The following is a 22,211-nucleotide window of genomic DNA, read 5'->3' as shown; positions in this document are numbered from 1 at the left end:
TGATGTCCTGCTTGAAGACATCAACACTTCTGGTCCATCTTCTTACTGCATCGTAGCCACCAGATCTTAGTTTGGCATAAAAGAAAGTACTGAAAGTGTGGACCGCTGGATAGCCTTCCTTCTTGCCTCTTTCCGTCAGCAGACCCATGTAGAAATTAACCACCTGTACCATAAAGAGGAAACGTGAGGTGTAAAAATAAGACGCTGCCTTCCCCAATGAAAAATACAGCACCATGTCTTTTCTGGCCACCCTTAAGCACGCAGCAGAGAGAACTCCAGCCTCAGCTGTCAGCTTTTGTTCCCAGAATTTCACACGGGGCTACATCGGCAGTTTGATCAAAACACCTGCCCCCCACACCAAAAACCCGGACGAACTCCGGGAAGCTGCGTCATACAAGAAGTAACGGAACTTCCAGAAACGCTCGACCCTTCAATACCTCAAATAAGACTTCTACAGAGGTTTTTAGGCTCTGCCACGGAGGTCGTCAAAGAACATTGACGGGACTTCTGTACACGGCAGAGGGGTATTTTTCAATAAAGGCTGAGTGAGACTAGCCCTGTGCTGCAGCTGGTTTTACCTCATCGTTTAGCCAGCAAAGGTTCCTGAGCGTGCAGATGTCCTCACGAGTGACCTTTAGTTTGAAGGCACTGCTCATGATCTCATCTGGCTTACCTCTGCCAAATGCGGCACTGACCTCTCTCTCCATGGCCTGAAAGGAACAATTCAATGGGGAAGGACTTGTGAAACAGCGCATGGAGCACGCTGACCTGGGGGCAGCTTTCCACTGAAACACGGCCTGTAAATTCAGCTCAGCTGACAGAGCAACTGCCTTCGACGGTTTCCTGCCTCAGTGAGCGATAGCGCTTTTGCCTTGCTTGGTTGGTTTCAGCATCCTAACTTTGAACTTCACAGCCCAGGCTTGCTGCCGTTTCTTTTCACCAAGGACGTGGGGATAAAACCCGTAAACTCAGCAAACACGCTAAAGCAGCTGAAAATGGAACACAACTCTGGCAACCCCCTTTCCCAGGTGCTGCCGCGGCCCTTGCAATACCCAGGTTTAAGCCAATCCCAGCGGGGAATGCAAAGAAACCACTCCGGATGGTGGTATAAAATACTCTGATCTGCAATAGCATCTTCTTGCTTGAATCTGGGCGAGCAAAATAAGAAAACCACCCGGTTTCCCTTGTACCCAGCATCAACGCTGCAGACTTTGTAAACTCTGCATTTGCCCGCCCTTTCCGAGTCCATCCTCAACAGGCAGGAAAAGGTGGGGGGAGCTCAATTAGACTGCAACTCCAAAGAATAAAAGCAGCCAAAATTCATACAAGCAGGGGAAACTGAACTCCCACTCCCTGGGGAACGGCATCACGGACCAGCACAAGCTGATCTTTCAGGTTCTATCACCACGGTAGGACAAGAGGCACATCCAATATAACTGGATGAGTCGGGTTAGCACTGCTCTGGAGACTGGTGTTCAACCTGGACTCATTTTTTGTCCTGCTAACAGAAGGCCCACAAACCCTCAGGGCAGCACAACTGAAGGAGCGCTGGAGCACACGAAATCCTTCAAACCAGCTTTAGTGCTGACCCTCGCACTGCAAAGTCACAGCCGCAGTCACTCGCTAACAGGTTCAATGCAAGTTCTTCAGATTTCAAAAAGCCTCAAGAACCACCGAGAATAAGAGGAGTTCCCTGCAGCTCTGTCACAACCTTCTCTTTTGTCTAACAGACTGTCGGCTGTGGTACCTCTGTGAGCGGAGGAAAGCGTTCCGCTGTTTTTCCCAAGCCTGGCACTTTCTTTCCTTCCACGGTGAGGCTGGCTGACTTTTTGGACCGAACAGGTATAGGATGTCCTCGGAATAACGCATCTTCTGAGATTTCAGCTCCATGCTGTCTCTGTTAGACAAACGGACATTAAGCTAGCAATCAAGCACAGATTTGTTTGCTTGGGGACAGGACAGAAAACTGGAAGAGTTTTTGTACACACATCCAAACAGCAAACCCCAAAGTGACTTTTTATTGACGACTGCATTCCAACTGTGCACCCATGGAGTGCTGCACTTGGAGGCAAGAGAGGCAGAGAGCTCGTTTGGCTTGGGCTAGCGTTAAGAACCCCAGCAAAGCCTCCACGTGTAGGTATTAAGTTGAGAGTGAGACTACTATTTATGATTTCCATGATTAAAATTTTATTTTTGACCTCAATCCTGACCAGAGATGGAAGTCAGGGATGTACTTCCCATCCCAGCAAACAAGATAAGACTAAAGACACCCCAGTCCAGCTTTGCAGGTCAACTAAGGCTGTGCAGTAAAGATTTTGAGGCTATACCCAACACATGAAAGGGGAAGAATCAAAATGCTATAGTGTAGCGTGCTCCTAATAGTCCAGAAACAAAATTAACGGTAGCGGAAAACACTTTGCCATAGCGCTACTCATCAAATAACGCTCCCGCTTTCCCGGGGAAAAACAACCTGGGCAAATACAGATATTGTTGAGTAAGTCACGTGAAGTGGAGAGTGCTGAAGTTTCTGATCACAAAGAGCTCTATTTTCCTTGTGAATAACGCAAGCTTACCCCCGCGATGGTTTGTTTCGCTGCTCCTTCCTCTTCCTGAGAGTTTTCTTCTGGTGTGCAGTACCTGCCAGGAGAGGGAGAGAGAGAAGTGAGCTTTGTATCTGTCCTCTCCCATGGAATTCTCAGGAATTCACCTTCTGGACAAGAAAGGCTTTTTCAAGGCTTATTCTGACTACAGCCCCAGTTGCACACATCAACACGTGACAATATCGCCTCAACGTCCAGCACCATTCTTTCTTAGCAGCAGGACTGGGATAGAATGAAGAGCTGGGAGCTTTGCAATTTTTTTTTTTTCCCATCTACTTGTACAAGACTCCTTTTCCTTCTCTTTATCAGTTGCATTATTTGGAAAACAGGGAAGCAACCAGCACTTCCTCTATCGAGTGCTTTGTGATCTACTGCTGATAAACACTGCACGCTGGGTGTTCTACTGCAAGGTATAACAGGAACATCTGCAACTAGACTTGCATCCAAACAGAGTGAGCTTCGGGAAACTAAGGCCAGCACACTGAATTCCAAATGGGACAGCGACAGGATGTTTACTTGCCTTCTACAGGCCAGTCAAGAGAGTGACTATCCCCATTTGGAGAGGATTGTCATTCAAACCACACAGACTCTGAAGAGCAAACAAATACACAGACATTAAAGTTGTCCAGATATATGTCCCTGCTTCAAAAACAAGAATTCGCATTGTCACCAAAAGACCCCTTTCAGAGAGGCTGCTGGCCTCTCAAACCCAACCGCACGCTGCTTTTTTCCCCCTCCTAGTCAAACCCCACGCATCCTCTAAGTCCCAAAAACTGCCTCAAGTCCCACCAGGCTTTACAAGCTCTCTCATCCTTATGCTCAGGATGGGAGTTTCCAAGTGAAAGAAATGAAATGTCAGCTCCTTGATGGCTCGGCAGAACGACTCACAAACAAAAACGGATTCTGCACATCCAAGGACAACTTGGGACGGCCACCACCCGCACCCTTACTGGCTTTCTTCCCACAGCAAACACCACACCAGCACAACCCTCTTTGTCACGCAGCACGGCTCTCGCATGGCAGCTGTGTTGGAGATGCAACTGGCTTGCGAGCAATTCCGGAGCCGCAAGGTAGCTACTCATTACTACATTAAAAGAGACTCTACCTGATCGTATCACCTCTCTGCGACCACTGCGGGCAGCAAACATCTATACATTCGACACCTGCACAGAAAAGCAGTAGTAAGAAAACAAGAACTCGACTTTCAGTCACCATCGGATGTACATAGCTCTCCATTTCTGAGTGATAATTAAAAAAAAAAAGAAAAACTTTGAATGCTGACTGTATGGTCAGGAAGTTTGAATTCTGGCAAGCGCTTTGAACATCATCTGCCAGTGTATAAGAAATGCCCTATTCCGATTTGAAGTCTACCTACAAAGTGGAACGGATTGGAATCATGGGGATACTCACCGGTCCTTAGTGTTGGACGTGGATAGACCTCTCCTCCGTATTTTGGTTCTTCCAGGTGACTCACAGTCGTCACTGGTTCCTTAGAGGAGGCTTGAACACTTTGGGGCAGGAAAGAACAACAGAGGAGAATCACAATTTTTATACGGGGGGCATTTGTTATCAGTGCGTACCAATTCACGGTGGCTTTTGGGGTTTTTCTTTGAAAAGAAAAAAATATTCTTTGCACATCCAACAAATATCTGCATCAACCTGAGGAGGCCACTTTACTCTGCGGGACAAGACAGCGTTCATTTCAACCAGCCTTGACCAATTCTGCTCAATCTATTTGTTAAAGATTATGCTGACAGTGAGAATGGCAATGTCCACAGCATCCACACTGCTGGAACATTTTACTTCAGACCTGCCCTGCTCTGACCTCAGGGACTATATGCTCAGTAGCAGTTGGAGTGCATTAGACACGTTCCCCAGGAACCTTCTCTGGTTTACTTTCCTCTGAAAGGAATCTCTTTCTCATGCTCCAGATCTGCTCCAAAATATGAGCCAAACCACAATAAGCAACGACTGGCAGATTAGACGCCCAAAGCAGAGTCTTGACCCGCTCTCAAATGCAGTGCACTTAAACTCAGCGCACACAAAATTACATGAGAAACTGTTTTCTGTATCATTTTCATGATATGGATTTTCATCTGAAGTGGCGGATTCTGGCACAGCGCGCTCCTTAATGGGCGGCCTCAGGGGTAAGAAGCTGTCTGGACCAGCTTTGATGCTCTGTTTGCCATTCCGGATTGTGCTGAAAACATCAACGGCAAAAGAAATGGTATCCAGAGAACATTCCAATATGCACCTCCACCACCAACTACTTTGTCAAGCACGTACACCGATGATGATGGAGACAGACACGAGATGTTCATGACTTTCAGATGAAGATACGCTGTTGATTGTGTCCTCAGCCTCCTCTCAAGTTCAACACTTCCTCTTACCGCAGACCTTTAATCTCTACCTAATCTCCTGCGTCAATTAAGTAGCTGGGTTTAAAGAAAAAGTTGAAAATTGGTTCTTCAGGGGGGAAGCAGCTGGAGACCTCCCTTACCATAGGCAGTAAACCTTTTGGGGAAGAAGTCAAAGAAAACAGAAGGATTTTTACCTCAGACGTGGAATTATCTTGTGAGGATGGGATAGTGGTTCCTTCCTCAGGTGAGCATGGGTTCCACACGGCATCTGACCTACGAGGGAAGAGCATAAGACATCAGGAACTCTAAAAGGAAACTGAAGAGGTTCATGAGTTTACAGTAATGAGCTTCAACAAAGATAAATTGTCATTTTCTCTCTCACATCATCATATTATTTCTGTTATGTCACTTGAGGACATTTTCAGGTTTTCACACCGGCAACTACAGCAAGTTGTGCGCACAAGGTATTGCCAGCCAAAACCTGAAATACAAAAGGCTTCTCAGGATCTACTACCTAAAAGAAGCATTGAAAACAATTTACTTCTGGCAAGCTAACAGTGGACCTATCAGAATGGAAGGACTGCATCCAAGGCAGCTCTGGTACTGAGATGACAAGATAAACGCCCGTCCCCACTCCAGAAGCAATGCAAGGATGCGGGTAAGAAACAGAGGTCACGCTCAAGTCTTCCCAGATGCCACCTCGTCCTGTGCCTGCAATAATCTGTACAGAACCCCAGGGGTAGGCTTGAACGGTACACAAGGTAGGGTGAAAATGAAACAAGTCGTATAACTTGATGTCAGCCTTACCAATTTGTAGCATTGCTACATTGAGCGATGAAAATCTTGGTCTTTTACTTGAAGGCTCAAAAGAAGTGGACCGAATCTTAAAAGAAAACAAAAAAAGTACCAACATGAGTGTAACCTGAATGTGAATCCAAGCAAACACACTTCCTGAGACTTAGTCAGCTCTGCTATGACTTGGGGACCATGACTTGCTGGGTCAGATTGCAGAAGAATGCCAATCTTTGCAGGACCTTTGACAGGTACGCTTTAATTTTTGAATACAGGCTCTCATATGTGCAGTCAGCTCCTAAACATTCCAAAGTGTGATAGTTCAGCCCTTGAAAAATACATCTTGTACAAATAAGAGTTAATGACTCCCTCAGGAATGAACAATTAGAGCCCGACAGTCTCTTAGGCCTCTAATTCCATGGGGTAATAAGAAAAAGAGCACTACACCTTTGAACCAAACTAGGGAGTCAAGCAGTCGGTGGCTCATTTTTACAGAGCCAAAGTCCTACAGGTATCCTCTCCTGGGCTGGTGGATAATGAGCAGAAAGAGGTTTATCCACAGGAAGTACGCAGTTTTTCTTCTCAGGTAGTGTATTTTGATTCCTTAACCACAAACTCGAGAAAGAGAATAACGCAGACTTGAGTAAGGCAAACCCAGCCCACATTATAGCTGCCTGCTAGAAATGGAAAAGAACCACCTACAGCTGTACAGGCTCAGAGCAGGCTCAACCTCAAGATGCATTAGGGAGAGCTGCTTGCTCTCGCACCTTGCACAGATCCTAATATTTCAAACCCCTCGCTAACCTCTTCCGCAGACTCTGTGAATGGAGCATCTTTGCTGACGGAGGCCGCCGGGCGTTTGGTTGCCTTGGTCGGCAACTGCACCACAGCAGAAACTTCAACTTTCTCTTTCTGCTCGGAGATGGAACAATCTAAAAAACAAAGACAGGCCATATAAGAATATGATAGAAACCCAACAGAGGTACATTGCGAATACAGATAGGAGGGAGCACACAGCTTTGATTTAAAATACTCTTTCTGCTGACACGCGTGGGCTCACCACCAGAGACCTGGGCTATCTCCTGCTGGCAGTAAAAGTATTGTGCCCTGCCACAGTCACCGCAGATAACGTCATACAGAGGGCTAAGCCCCACCATACACCCTCAAGCCATTGGCTATAGGCATAGAGAGCCACAAGGCAAGAAGCCAACAGCTTGAAAAGCCACAGTTTCAGGAACAATGCCAGAGCACAAAAGCCAGACTTTTCCAAGGGACACGAAACCTCAGAAAAATCGGGCATATTCAGTACTTGTGTAATGTGCGATACCTGATTTTTGCTTTTTCGGCGGAGTCTCGTCATCATCATCATCCACAACTATGCAAACGCTGAGGAAAGAACACACACAACAGTGTTTTGCAGCCCTAGGGAAGCTCCCAGCAGGCTGACTTCCCTTCACAGGGCCCAAACTTCCAAAGTTACCTTTCCTATCCCGAAGGTCTCCCCCTCCAAGTGCCCCTGGGATCATCTCAGGCACATACACCTAACTGCAGCCCTCCTCAACACCCTCAACCTCTCCCAGCCAACGACCGCTCGCAGAGAGCTAATGATCCCGCTGCAGCACATTAGGCCTCTTTTAATGCTTCCTAACATTTTACATTTGTTCCTATCGCCAAAAACTTAAGTTCATTTTGTAAATCACTACACTGAGTTGCAAAGAAAAGTCTAAGAAGGACAGGAAATAAAAGGTGGGAAAGCAACTCGGGCATACACCCACTTCAATCACTTTGTCCTTTGGGAATGGAGCACAAAGGATGGTCCTAGGTGGGTTTTTGCCTCTATTTGCCCCCCCAAATGTCATGACAGACGGCAAGGATTCTTTGAAGAATTCTTTGGTCTTTCTTACACAAAGTAATTTCTTTGAAACTGTTATGCCCCCAAACCCTGCTGATATCATTGCTTCTGGCCGGGGAGATGGGGGGGGGACGACTGGGAGATGGTCTAGATGATCTCTAGAGGTCCCTTCCAATTCGGAGAACTCCGTGATTCCGTGAGTCGGCGCCGGGGGGAGTGGACGCCGGGGCGATGCCCGGGGGCGGCCCTGAGGCGGCGGGGCGGCTCGCTGACCTGGGGGACGGCCTCTTGCGCGGCGGCGGGGCCGGGGGCGGCGAGGAGGGCGACGAGAGCCCCCCGCAGCCATCGGTACAGGGGCGGCTGAGGGGGGAGAGAGGGGCGGGGCGGTGGGTGCGCGCAGGCGCGCCGCGTCTGTGCTCTGCCTGAGGGGGCCGTTAAGGGCCGCCCGGCCCGCTTCTGCCCCTGCCCTGCGGTGGGGCCGGGCCGGCGCCGTCCCGCCTCGCCCTCCTGTGTCTGGGGGAGGCGCTGGCCCTTCTCCGAAAGCCTCGAGCCGGGCCCCGGCTGGCAGCTGGGCGCCGGGAGGCGGGGGGTGCCCGGAGGCGGGGAAGAGGCCCTCAGGGAGAGGCCCCCACAAAGGCCGGAGGGGCCCCCCAGAAGCCTCCCAGAGAGCGGAGGGCCCCCCCGAGAGCGGAGAAGCTTTCCGGCGTCCCGCAGGACTGAGGCGAGCGGCACCGCCCGGCGGCGCGGGCTCTTGCGCGCCCCCTCCTGCCTCCTCTGCCCTCGGTGGATGAGGGAATGCCAATCCCGGGCTTACCGAGCCCTTTCCTCCGCGCTCGCACGGCGCTTTGCGCCCCTCTGGCGCGGAGCTCCGGTGGCCGCATCCGGCTGCGCCATGGCTGCGGCGCGACTGGAAGGACGCGGACTGCGTTCGGCGTTCCACCATGGTGAGCGGCTGTGACGGAGCGGCGCCCGACCGCCGGCCGCGGGCAGCCCCGCTCGAGCCGCTGCTGCGGGGGCCGGCGGGCGTGTGGTGAGCGCTGAGCTGTGTGCGGGGGGTTGGCTGGCTCTTGGGGCGCTGCCTCGCCCTGCCCTTGCTCCTAAGGGGGCTTTTCAATGCGGTGCTCGCCCGTCGTTAACGGGGGGTGGACATGTGCGGGTGTTGCTGCAGCCCCGTGGCGGAGAGGCTTTTCCAGAGGGGTTTTTAAGTGTAAGAGGAGCAAATGTCCTGAGCAGGAGCTGGTGTCTTGGGCTGTAGCTTCGTCTGTGGAGCTGTAGAGTCGTGGGAAGGATGGAGGAGAAGGAACGAGGCTCCTGGTGAAGGGAAGGAAGTGAGGAGGTGCAGTGTCCAGCCCGGCGTCGAGGAGTGTCTGGGCAGGAGGGGACACGTTGGTGTAGGAGCCGTGGAGCAGCCCGTGGCCCGAAGCAGAGGGTGGACACGGGGAGTGTGAGCTCAATGCGAGGAGGAGCACAAAACCTCGGCGTGGTGGGTTTAAATGGAGGGCTGGGAGCGAGAGTGGCGTCCAGCCTGGGCAGGGGAGCTGGGTCTGCTCGTCCTCCATGTGAGCAATGGTGGTTTGCAGGTAGCATCTGGTTGCACTTGCTGGAATGCAGAGCAGGAGAGAGTTGTGTCCTGGTTTTCCCCTACAAAGGCAGGACACAGACGAAAACATGGCAGTGAGGGGGGTGTGGGGGTAACTGGGAGCCCCTGTCTGCCTCCCAGCCCCATCGCGCTGGGTCGGGGCTGCAGCTCACCCCAATGCACCCTCGGGTGCACCCACTCTCTGTGAGGGGGGGTTTCAGGGCCTGAAGGGTTGTCCCCGTGTCCCTGCTGGGCTCACAGTGGTGGCACACTGCTCTGTGTGGGACTGGGAGTGGCCGGGAAGGGTCTGGCACGCTGGGGCCGTCGCTGACCCTCGTTTTCTCTCCAACCATAGGGCTCCTCGATGTACCTCTTGGGTGTGTATGGAGCCCCCCCCGGCCGGTGCCTTCCGCCATCAGCACACAGTAAGTGCCTGGTACCCCTTTCCAGGAGATCTTCACTTGGGCACCTTGGGAGGGTAAGCAGCTACTACCATGGGATGGTAGCATGGGGACAGCCACCTCCCTTGTCCCTTGTCTGGCTGGTCCCCTGACCCTCTCGCTCTTCTGTGCCCCTTCAGCTGCCGGAGCAAGAGTTTGTGAACCTGTTCATCGGGATGCAGGCGGTGGGGGCCATCATCGGGAAGAAGGGGCAGCACATCAAGCAGCTGGTGCGGTTTTTGGGTGCCTCCATCAAGGTGAGGAAGGGGCCGCGGGGCTGGTCCTGCGTTTTGTGCCTCAGTTTCCCCTCCCCACTGCCGAGGGCAGGGAATGGGAGTCTGTGGGTTACAGTGTTGCTCCCCAAATTATCATAGAATGGTTTCGGTTGACAGAGACCTTGAAGACCATCCAGTCCACCCTGCTGCCCTGTTCAGGGACACCTCCCACCCGCCCAGGTTGCTCCAAACCCTGACCAACCTGGCCTTGAACACCTCCAGGAATGGGGCAGCCACAGCTTCTCTTGCCATCTCATGTTGAGCTTCTCATCAATCAGCACCGCCAGCTCCTTCTCCTCAGGGCTGCTCTCCATCCATTCTCCGCCCAGCCTGGATTTTTGCTGGGGATTGCCCCGACCCATGTGTAGGACCTTGCACTGGGCCTCATTGAACTTCATGAGGTTGGCATGTGCCCACCTCTCCAGCCTGTCATTAGTAGAAGGCCAGGCCTGCAGCACCCTGGTTATCAGCCCAGCTCAGGTGGGAGGGGATGCTCCTGCATGGGGCAGTTGCCCTGCGCTGGGGGGGGACATCCCACCAAGGGAAGGTCTTGCTGAAGTGGGGGCTGCGCTCATGCTCCCTCTCCCTCATCGCTCCCCAGCTCGCCCCGGCAGAAGGTCCCGAGGCCAGTGAGCGGATGATCATCACGGGGCTGCCTGAGGCTCAGTTCAAGGTGCGCTGGGTGGGGGCTATGGGGGCGGCGACAGTAAGGGACAAGTCGAGGGCATCCCTGTGGTCACCACTGTGCTGGTAGCCTGCCTTGGCCTCCCTCAGCGCCAGGGGAGCTCTTTGCTGGGTACAGTGGTTTTGATGCTGCTGGACATGGGGACATCGTCAGCTTTGGGGATGGAGAGGCACAGTGGGTGCTGCCTGATGGTTTTCCTTTCTGTCCGTCTCCTCCCCAGGCCCAGGGGTGAATATTTTGGGAAGATGAAAGAGGAAAACGCGAAAGACGTGAAGCTTGAAGCCCACATCAAGGTGCCTTCTTTCGCCACCGGCCATGTTATAGGCAAAGGTGGCAAGATGGTAGGTGGTGGTGCCCCGGGGACGCAGAGTTGGGCATCAGCCGTCACCCCTGCCCACCCCAGGGGGACAAATCCCGGGTGCACAGTGGTTTCGGCGATGTCTTGACCCTCAGCCCCTATGTCCTGGTGGTGGTTCTCGTTGGTCCCAAGGAAGGGGGAGACACACAGGGTGCCTGGTGCCGTGGTGACACCGGCAGCAGAGCATTTTGGCTCTTCCACAACAAAACCCTCTTGTGGTTCGCTCCAGGTGAATGAACTGCAAATTTTAACCAGTGTGGAAGTCCTTGTGCCACGAGACCAAACCCTGGACAAGAACGAGGTCATCATTAAAATCATTGGGCATTTCTTTGCCAGTCAAGTACGGTTTGGCCGTGGCTTTACCCAATATTCCCCGGCTGCTTCCGTCCACCGAGGAAAGGCGCAGTGTGTGCTGAGCCCAGCACCACCCGAGCGTCCTGCCGCTCTTCTTTCAGGTGGTCCCTGTGCCCCCAAGAGGCACTGAAGGTGTTTCGGTAGCTCCCCCCGGCTGTGGGAGTGCTGAAATTGAAGATTGGCTCGATTGAGCTAAAAATGGGTGTTTTGAATGCTGTGCAGAGCGGCACCCAGGGTGTGAATGGACTCCTCAGTGCAGGCAAAGCCACGCGCATCGCACCTGGGTGCATCTTCCATAACCTTGTCTCCTGTCCACTCGAGAGGGATGGTGGCCACCCAGAAAAATTCAGGTGGTCTTGAGGAGCGATGGAGGAAGCACAAGTTTAAAAAAAAAAAAAAAAAAAAACCCCAAAAAACAAACAAACAAAAAAAACCAAACAAACAAAAAAAAAACCCCTTGAAATTACTTACAGCTTGTCCAGAGTGACAAGTTGGGAGTGGCGAGATGCTCGGTGGGGGCTTGGGGGTGGGTGGTAGGGGGAGAAACAGTGCCCTGACCCCCACCTCTTGCTTTTCCCCTCTCCTCCCCAAGACTGCACAGCGCAAGATGAGGGAAATGCTCCAGCAGGGGAAGCAGCAGGAGCAGAAACACGCTCCGGGAGCGCCTGCCTCGCAGCACAGCAAGGGAGGCTCCCGCAACGACGCCCAGCACTGCCCAATGAATGTAACCCCACTGCCAGACTTTGCCCCCCCTCCCCCACCCCCAGCAGGTCAGGGGAGCAAACCAAAGACCCCCCCAAACACACCTCCCCCCTCCCACCCCATTCCACGTGGCACTGTGAGGATGCGCAACCGAGGGGTGTGGGGAAGGCTCTCTCCATCACCTCCCGACACTATCCCTTTAGTTGGACTAACATAGGCAGAGAGAGAGAGAAAGAGAGTTTTTATTATTCTTTTTTAAAATTTTTTTTATTTCCTAAAAGCCACCCGGTTTTCATCCCAGGCACGGCCAGAGGAGCTCACCCAGTGTTCAGGGGGGGAGGTTGGGCTGCGTCACGCAGCGCAGCGGCTCATCAGTTTTTAGAATTAATGTAACAATAACGAAACTAAAGGCGATTTTTAAGTTTTTTAAGGATTTTAATTCTTTATTTATTTCATTTCAGAGGGGGTGGGGGCAGGAGGAGGATGTTTATTTTTTAGCACAAGCCGGCTTTTCTACAGGTTAAAGGAAAGGCCGTGCTCGGCTGTAAACACTTTGGGGAATGATCCCGGTTGTAAGGAGAGAAGGGGGAAAGAGGGGCAGGGGTGGAAAGCCAGATTTCCAAGAGGTTGTCAGCCCAGGGCTGGGGGAAAAAAAAAACACACTAGCAAAATAATATTTTTTTTTTTTTAATTTCAAAAATAAAACGCATACAACCCCCAACCCCCGATGACACACACACAACCACACACAAAAACTACCTCAGGGTTTACCTCAGCACATTGCGCTTCTGTTTCCCTTTTAGAGATTTTGTGTGCCTTACAAAACTGATAGCTGGCACATTATTTTTGTTTCTTTTCTTAATAAAAAAAAAAAAAGAGTTGGAAAACACGCTCTACTGAGTGCGAGGCGGGAGAAGGAAAGCAATCCCACGGGTGCCAGAGCTCTTCCATAGTCTCCTTCTGCTGGCTGAGAGCCAGGGGCTGTTCCTTCGGAGAAAGCTTGAGAGATGTTTAAAAAGAGAAAAAGAAAAAAAAAATAAAAGAAAACAAGGGGGGGAGGAAAAAAACGAGGGGAAAGAAGAAAAAAGGGAAAAAGAGATAAAAAGGGGGGAAAAGAAAAAAAAAAGGGAAAAAAACCAACAACCCCAAATAAAAAAAAAGAAAGGTAGAAAGGAAAAAAACCCCTAAAAAACCCAAGCAAAGTAAGTGGTGAAAGCCGTCGGGCAAGAGGAGGGACGAGAGCCAGCGGTGGGGTGGCGGTGCCAGCGCCGGCCCCGGGGGCTGTGACACCACACTGCAAAGTGTTCTGTGAAAAAAAACCAAACAAATCCCATCCAACGACAACAACATCAAAAAACAAAGAGGAATCTCTCCAGCTCACAAGAGCCTGAGCTCGCTCTCCGTTGCTCTCTTTCCAGTGACTCGGGGGGGGGGGGGGAAGGGGGGGTGGGTCATAGCTGAGCTGAGAGTGGGGTGGTGGTGGGAGTTTGCCCCATGGCTGTGATGGGGGGAGAAGGGGTGGGTGGGGAGTGGGGGATGTGGTGTGGGGTTTTTGAGGGTGGTGTGGGTTTTTTTGCCAGGTGTCGCTTTACCCAGTGGCTCGGGGAGTGGGACGAAACGGGAAAAAGGACTTCACTGAGAGGTTCAAATTAACAATTTCTTTGGACTTCACTCACAGGTCGAATACGTCACTATTGCAAGTTCTGTGTGTGCGATGGCGATTGCACTATTGCGGTTTAAAAGAAATCAGCGGGATCCACTATTGCGAGCTACAAATGCCCCCGACAAGTAGCAACACAAACCACAAGGGCGCTAGATATTAATGCCTTAGAAGAGTGCACCAGTCACAAACTCAATCGCATGCCCTATACCGTACGGATGTTTCTTAGTCACTTACCCTCTCTCTCTCAGGTGAGGTCGCTCCATCCCGGGGAAGTTACCCTGTACAGCGTCCTGGATGGGGGGGACGGATCTCCGAGGGGCCAGCTGTATCCTTGGAGGATTCCCCATTTGTCTCCCCAGACCCTGCGGTTTATATTTCCTGACTCGGTGAGGGTGCAGGATTATGCCCGAGTGGATTACACTGTCTGGGATATTTCCCTCTGGTGGTGCCATAGCGAAGTCTCTGTTGCCAATTTGTGATGTCCGGCGCTCAACGTCACGGGAAGAGTGGTGGGATGGGACTCGGGGCATTTTGATTGTTAAGGGCCATTTGGTTTTGGTTGTTCTGCGCCATCTGGAGATAAGCCCGGGCTGAGCTGTTTTGCAGCTCCCCCCAAGTTCTCTCTGCACAGCCAAGGCACGGCGGAGATGGAGCTGAGTGGGATGGCAGCTCCCTGCCTCTCACCTCTGGTGCTCTGAAACCGGCTTGGCTGGCTGCTCCCACACAGTGTGTTACTGGCTTGCCCAGCAGGTAAAGAACCCAGATTTGGGATGCCACTGGGGTGTCCGTAAGGGGTCCTGGGCGGCCCTTATGGGGTCCTGGGGGGGACTCTTGCAGGCCAGAGGGAGTCTGGGGCAGCCCTTCAAGGATCTGGGGGTCCCCTCTGGTGCCTCTGGGGAGGGTTTTGTGGCTGGAGAGGGCCCAGCTGGTTGCAAGAGGTGCTTCCTCCCTTTCTCCAGCCCACCCAGCTCCCCCGACACCACCACCCCCCCAGGTTGGTGGGTGCCAGCAGTGCCAGCCTGTCCCACTGGGTCGGGCACTGAGGGGGGCACAGCCCCAGCCGCGGGATGGCAGGAGGAACCACAGCACCAGGGATAGAGACCAACATTTTATTTCTTTAACATTTCCCATGGGGGGCACCCCAGGGTTGCGCGGCTGCACCGCAGCTGGTGCCAGGAGGGACTCCAACGTCCCCCCCACAGCTCACCTGGCTCCGCTCGTGATGCTTTTGATGGGGCTCAGCGCGGTCTCTTCTGTGCTACGGACCAAGCGGCTCCAGGTAGGCGACTGCTGCACCGCACTGTGCCGCAGCGTGGGGAGGGGTGGGGGGCTGCGGCACAGGGCTGGGAGCTGCTCCCGTCTCACCCAGCTCCCGGGGTCCTGCAGAGGGACTGGAAGAAGCCAAAGCAAGGGATGACGCACGTGAGAGCCCGCCCGCAGGAGCAGAGCAGTGAGTGGCCCTGGCACCGAGCACCGGGCAAACAGCCCACACCCCACGGCAGCCCTGAGCCGGGGCTGTGCCAAGGGCTGCCAGCCGCTCACTCTGTCCCCTCCCTCAGCAGCTTCTCGGCTAGCGGATGAAGGATGGGAGCTCAAGTCAACACAGGAGAAGCAGGGAGTGTGGGGGAGACCCCCAGATCCTGCCCCAGACCCTCAGCCCGTGCCCTGCCCTGCCTGTGCTGGGCAGCCCTGCCCGCCTGCTGAGGAGGGGGTGCTGCCCGTGGGCCCCGACGGAGTAGACAGGGTGCAGCGGGTCTCTTCTCTCTCCTCCTCTGCAGGGCAATCGAGGAGGCAGCGAGGAGGAAGCACCGGGCCCCACAGGACCCACTGGGCTCCCTGCCAACCATATACCATCTGAGCAGTGATGCCTCTCTCTACCCCTCACCCCCCCAAGCCCCCAGGTCCCCCTGCCCTCCTCTGCCGCCTATAGGTCCTATCAGTGGGGACAGCTGCTTCTGGTCCAGGCACCCCCTGGGCTCCTGGGCCCCCCGAGGGCCACCGCAAGAGCCCCTGCAGCTTGTGCTCGCTGGCCAACTCGGAGGACTGCAGCAGCCTGTTGAGGAGCAGCTCCTCTTCCCAGAGCTCCCTCTACCACTTCCTGGAGCCCTGGCCCAGTGCAGCAACAGAGCCAGTGGTGCTCACACACTCAGGACAACCCCGCTCTCCCATGGCTGCTGGTGGGGCAGTGCGGAAACTGGGGCCGGTCCTCGGCCAGGAGCCTCCACAGGAGCTGCCAGCAGGGACCGAGAAAGAGTGGGTTCCCCAGCAGGGGATGGACAGGGCACAGGGGCCCACGGATGAGCACCTGTCCCCCAGAAGGCCCCCAGCCATGGACATGGACAAGGTGGAGCGGGCGCAGGAGATCACCTGTGCTTTCCAGGCCTTGAACGCAAAGACGGAGGAGTCCTGCAAGACCACGGGCAGGGAGTGTGGCCAGGCAGACCCAGGGCTGTGCAGGGCAGGAAGGTGCCTGCGGCAGGGCTGCGCCTGGCTGTGGGGCTACTTGAAGGGCTGGTGGAGATGCCACTAGCCGTGTCTGCTTCTGCCAGCCCTGCAAATGGTGACAGCGCCAGGCCCAGAAGACCAACAGTGCCCCGAATACTGAGCAGCTGTGGGGAGTGGGGCCGGGAACCCCTCTGGGGTGCTGCGTATGTGAAACGTTAAAGAAATAAAATGTTTCTCTCTAGCCCTCGTGCTGTCCTTCCTCCTCCCATCCCACGGCTGCGGGTGCTCCCCCGAGGGAGCAGGCTGCAATCAGCAACCACTGTCTGTTGAGCTCCCCTGCTCACAGCCATGCTCCGCCTGAAGGCGGTGAGGCAGGAGCAGTCCCCAGCCAACTTGGGTGCAAAAAGGTTCATCTGACTCAGCGGGTGAGGAACAGCCCGTTTCAACTCTGTACCTTTGGCATTCTCAGGTCAGAGGATTTGATGGAGCCAACTGAGAGCGGCAGCATACGCTGTGGGGCTCTGAGCTGCTGCGTGGTGCCAGGTCTATCCAACGTCAGGCAGTACGTTCCCAGGAGATGTCACCGCTAACAACTCTTCTGAGGAAGTGGGGCCGTTTCTGTAGTCATAGCCTGCCTGGAGAAACAGCCCCACGGAGCTAAGAGTCTGCTGAGCAGCAAGGGAGCAGAGTCGCTGACTCTCAAACAAGGATTGAAGTACAGCAACTCTATTGCCTTCCCCCTTCGCCCGCTGCCTCCCACAGTTTAGAAGAAACCAACCAGGGAGCTCCAAAGGAGGGGACCCCTCCCCCACTCCCCCAAATCTGCCCAACATCCCCAAACCTCCCTCACGACACGGGACTCCTCCCACACACCTCCACTCCCCACACCGCAACCCTCCCCCTCCCCCAACGCTCCAAAAAGCAGCAGTCCTTAGGGCAGACTCCTTAAGCTGACTCCACAGCTACGGCTCCCCGTCGGCTCCGGGGGAGACAAGGGGGCCCCGGGGGTCTCCGTGGGCTTTAAGGGGGTCCCAGGGCTGCCCACGGGCTCCCAGCAATGCCCGTGCCCACCACCCACCCCCGTTTCAGGGGGCCCAGCGCTGACACCCCCCGACCCATCTCGGGGGTACCTGGGGGGGCTCGGCCGTGGGCTGGAGGCGGGCGAAGGGGGCACGGCCGGGCTGACCTGCGGGGGGGGGGCTGAGAGCGGAGCCCAGAGCGGAGCCAAGCGCCCGCCCAGGCCGGCCCCGGGCACCCTGCGCTGCGGCCGGGGCTGCCGCCACCTGCGGGGAGCGAGCGGGGGGTGAGGGGGCGGCAGCGGGGGACGGGGGAGCCTGAATCGGCCCTGTTCTCCCCGGGGACCCCCCACTCGGCTCTGCCCCCCCCAAAAAGGCCCAGACAGCGCCCCGCGCCCCCCAGCCCGGTCCCGACACCCCACAAACCCCCCGAACTGGCCATGGACTCCACCGCCACCGCCCGCCCGCCCGCCCGCTCCTGCTCTCCTCGGCCCCCGTCCCCCCCGGTACCGACCGTCACAGCTCCCGACCGCCGACGCACACCGGAAGTGCTCCCCATCACGTCCGCCCAACCGCGCATGTGCCGAGGGGCAGACCCGGGCCACGCCCCCCTGCGTCGCCGCGGCAAACGCGAGCGAGAGGGGCGGGGCCGCGCCGACGAGAACGAGCTCCACACCAGCGCTTCTCTCCGCGTCGGGCAATGCGAGGCCGAAACCAGCCCAGCCCTCCCCAAAAAGAGCCGGGACCGCCCGAAACCAGCCCAGCCTTCTCCAAAATGAGACGGACGTCCGCCTGCAGAGCTCCGCCAGCCCCCCCGACGGACATCACGGGGATGGGGGCAAAGAAAACAACCAGAAAGGTACTGAAAATAACGTGGAGACGGTGCTTAGAGATCCTTCCGAGAGGCAAAACCCGGCCTTTGTTCTCATTTTTGAACACGGGGTTTCGCAGTGCTTCGCGGGCAGTGGTTATCCAGGGGCATCAGCTATCCCGGGAAGCGAACGTTCCCATCCCGTGTGGCAAAAGTCCACTCGCATGAATAACTTAGACAGAACCCGCCCACAAAAGGACAAGAGGCACCTTTGGTCACCCTTTGCTTGAAGCTTCGCTAAAACTGTATACTCAGATTGGCCCTGTCCTGCAGTTTCTTTCCCAGAGTTTTGCCCCAAACCCACGCTTCTAGCCCCGCTCCCCAAGCCCTCCCTCGGGGCCCACCACCTTTCCCCAGCCCAGCCTGTCCTTAAAGCTTTTCTTTCCACACACAGCCCTTTCCACTCACCTCCCTCCGGGGCGGTGTTTTGTTTTGGTGGTTTTTTTTTTTTTTTTTCCTAGCTTTGGAGCAAAAAGCGGGTTTTAAAGGTGGGAAATGAGGGGGTCTCCCAGCTTCCCGGTGGAAAAAAGCCGGTTTTAGCACTTCCTTAAAGCAGCTTTTAACCCTTCCTATAAAGTGTTGTTCGTTCCCCCCCCCGCCCCTTTTCAGTTTTTTTTTCCTTCCTCCTTTTTGGGGCAGTTTCCCCCCATTTCTCCCCCTTTTTTGGGGGTGCTTTTTCCTACTTTTTTTTGGGGCAGTTTTTCCACCTTCCTAAATACAATTTTCTTCCTTGGTGGTGAATCTATAAAAAGCTCTTTTTCATAGTGTTTTAAAACGCATTAAATCCTCACAACGCTGCCTCTACCTCCTTTTTTTCAGGGCTTAAAACCATAGTTTTGGACAAATACACAGAGGAGCGCTCCTCTCACCACCAAACCCCCTTCTCCCTCCCCGCTTTTATTCCCCAGTTATTTTTTTATTATTATTTTTTTCTACCCAGGATTCAGGAAATATCATTGGACAAATCTAAACAATTTGGGGGGAAGAAAGCTGGGAATTGTTGAGTGCTGCAAATCCTTTTGTCAGCGACATTTGTGTGTCCCTGTGCGTGTCGTCTTTGTCTGGGTGATGCTGTCACCGGCGCCTTGAAAGGAATCGGGAGTAATTTGGTGCTTTATTTGTCTATAACATAACTTGGGGAACTGGATTTTTTTAATACAAATGGGGCCTGGGAGAAGCTACCAGCGCAATTTGGGATTTTTTTCCCATCCCCAACTCCATTCGGACGCCCGTTCCGCACTTTCAGTGCAGCACCTCTGGAAAACCCCTCAAAAACTAAACTATTCTGGAGCTTTGATACTGCCTGAGCGCCTTTGGGTGAATTCGGGCCCAAAAATTATGTTTAAAACCCCCTTTTTTCCCTTTTTTGGGCTGTTTCATCCAAAAGTGAAAGTTGGAATAGGCCAAGAATGGGATGGAGGGGAGGTCTTTCCCCAAACGCGGAGCCTTCCGGGACCCCGAGCGGGAGGAACCGGCTGCCCGGTCTTCCCCGGGCCCGCTGCGGGTTTTGCTCGCCCCGTTCCTCGCCCGGGGTGAGTGGCCTCTGGCAGTGGAGGTCCACCCTGGCTTATACTCCTACCTCTCGTGCCTATTGGGGTGCCTCCAACAGCCGAGAAATAGTTCTTCTTGGCAGCGAGTCCAGAGGCCAACCTGGTCTTGCCCTCCCTCCTCTTTAGTCCGGTATCTCTGATTCTTGTGGCACAATAGGGTCCTTTCTTCAGTCCCAGAACTCGTATTGGAGCTGATATTTCGAGGATCTATGAACATTCTGGTTGGGTCGGTCCACATTACGTAATTCTCTGTGGGTTCTGCAACAATAATGTCTAATCCACTTACACTTATCTATTGGGGTTGTATTCCCACATCGGATACACTAAAGATCGAAGACTTGGGAGAGGTACTGCTCCTGTCTGCCACGGGGACCTCAAATGACCTTATTACAATTCTTACACTTAACCTGTGTAATTTATAACACGCAACAATTACAACTGCAGCAAAGTAGGGTCGAAGGGGTTTGGTGCCACCCCAGTCCGAAGGCACTCTCAAGGCTTTTGCTGTCTGTTGCTCTCATGCAGCAGCACTGATTCTTATACGCCTTCTGAAGGCTCTCCAGGGCTTTTTCCTGTCAAAGCAAAATCACGAGACTTCCTTTCCATGGTTAATTTCCATATGCATACTTTGAATCTGTATAGATAATGCCTTCTTTTCCCTGGAGATAATCTAAAGCTCTCTTCAGAGCATATAGTTCACAACTCTGGGCTGACTAATTTGCTGGTAATCCTCCTTCTTCAATTACTGCTTTTTCTTCCCCATCAATGACGACATAACTCCTTGCTCTCTTTCCAACTATACATCAGGAGGAACCATCTATAAAAAGTTGTTGGATAGTTTTTTGGGTTTGTTTGTTTTTGTTTTATTACATAGGGCATTGGTGTGTTTATTAGGTCTTCTCTTACCCTGGTTTGGTAATTTATAAAATCTAATCAATCATGATGCGGCTCCCCACTTGCCCATTCCTACAGGAGTTGTGAAGGATTCAGGTTTCTGTCTACCACCAGGGTCAAATCATTCTTTTCTATTAAAATCGTTTCGTGCTTCAAAGTTCTGAAATCTGTTAACCACTGGCCAGACTTTTGAGATAAGATAGTTCTTACAGTGTGTGTGTGTATGTACAATTAGGGTTCTTCTAGAGGTTAATTTTTGGCTTTTTTCTACTAATATTGCTGTGGCCACTACTGCCTGTATGCATGTGGGCCACCCCCAACATACCGGGTCCATTCATTTTGGATAGGTATGCCACCGGTTTCCTTTCTCCGCCCCGTTCCTGCATTACAACTCCATGTGCTATCCCTTCTTCCGTGTTTATAAAAACGTGAAATTCTTTTTTTTTTTTCTAGGGAGGGGAGGGCTAAACCTGGGGTTTCTATTAACTTCTGCTTTAATTCTTTAAATTGCTCTTGTTTGTCTTCTGTCCGCTGTATTGGACTGTCTTTTACAAGTTTGTCATAGACTCAGTCACTAAAATTTCTGTATCCTTTAGCCCATAATTTACAGTACTCTAGTAACCTTAAAGTCTTTATTCGTTCTTGGGACACTTAATGCTGTAATTCGTTCTGGATTGATTTTTCTTTTTCTTTTGTTAATTAGATGCCTTAAATACCTTACCTCTTTTTGTACAAACTGCAGTTGTGTCGTTGAGACTCTTAATTCTTTTTCTCCAAAAAAAACCATTCAGCAAACGTATCGATGTCTCTTTCTGACTTTTTGCTCCCTCTCTCCTGATACCAACAGATCATTTCCATATTGCAAGATTCTTACTGCGGGTTCTGCCTGGAACTCCCCTAAAATTTTCTCTTGCGTCTGTTCAAATAGATTTGGGGATTTTGTGAATCCTTGAGGCAGGGAGGTCCAGAGGAGTTGCTGCTTCTTCCCGGTGTCTGGATTTTCCCATTCAAAGGCAATTTCATAGTACAAGACTTCTCAGCTCCTGAGTCTACTAAAAAGGTGTAAATTTCCTCCTGGGGGCCTGATTTTAAGTTTATCAAGGGCTCACTAATTCTTTCTTCCCCCAGCAGGCAGAGCCCTTGACACCCTTACTCGGGAGCGTATTCTTCCTGTTGACAGATTTTAAACACTCGTTGATCTCTCTTTCGCCTGGGACACTCTCTCTTAAAATGTTCTTCCTGCCCACAATGGTAACACTTTCCGCCCTCTGGGGCTCCTGATTTCATTCACATGGGCTTTTTGAGCAGCGGCAGATGGGCTCCCTGTATCTTGTGTGCTCTCATCCCTGGCCCCGGATTCTGGGGCGCTTTATCTTTAGTCTTTGTTATTTCTTTTACAGTCGCCACCATTAGTTTTGCTTTTGCCCTCTGCTTCTCCTCATCGCGCCTCACATATACTCTTTGTGCTTCTCGTAACAACTCATTGATTCCTCTCTCATGCCAGTCTTCCATCTTTTTCATTTTTTTCCTAAGAGCTGGCCAGGCATGGGTGACAAAATTTATTTTTTAATAATTGCTGGCCAGCCACAGTCTCTGGATCAGTCACAGAAAACTGCTGAATATTCCTTCAGAGCCTCTTCAACCATTCCATCAGCGATTCCTCTTTCCCTTGTTTACTGCCAACGGCTTTGCTCACATTTGACCCCCTCGGGGCTGCCTCTTTAATTCTCCTTATAATTAACGTCCGATAATCAGACATGTTTCTTCTCCTTGCG

The 22,211-nt window shown here is 53.0% G+C and overlaps 1 protein-coding gene across 1 annotated transcript in view; it reads left to right on the top strand.

The window, feature by feature from the left end:
- LOC309684583 (acrosin-like) overlaps positions 1-20,076 on the top strand; it is a gene marked incomplete at both ends in the record, with an annotated part of 77,362 nt that extends 57,286 nt beyond the window's left edge. The window contains one exon of the mRNA XM_082500470.1: positions 20,068-20,076. Within this exon, the coding sequence (XP_082356596.1) occupies positions 20,068-20,076 (9 nt within the window). The remainder of the gene's footprint in view (positions 1-20,067) is intronic.
- Between the last annotated feature and the right edge of the window lie 2,135 nt (positions 20,077-22,211).

Source organism: Vanellus vanellus, assembly GCF_965231255.1.
Source record: "Vanellus vanellus genome assembly, contig: HAP1_SCAFFOLD_33, whole genome shotgun sequence".
NCBI classification, from domain to species: domain Eukaryota; kingdom Metazoa; phylum Chordata; class Aves; order Charadriiformes; family Charadriidae; genus Vanellus; species Vanellus vanellus.
The sequence above is the reverse complement of the archived record's forward strand: the minus strand, read 5'-3'. Positions and strand labels throughout refer to the sequence as shown.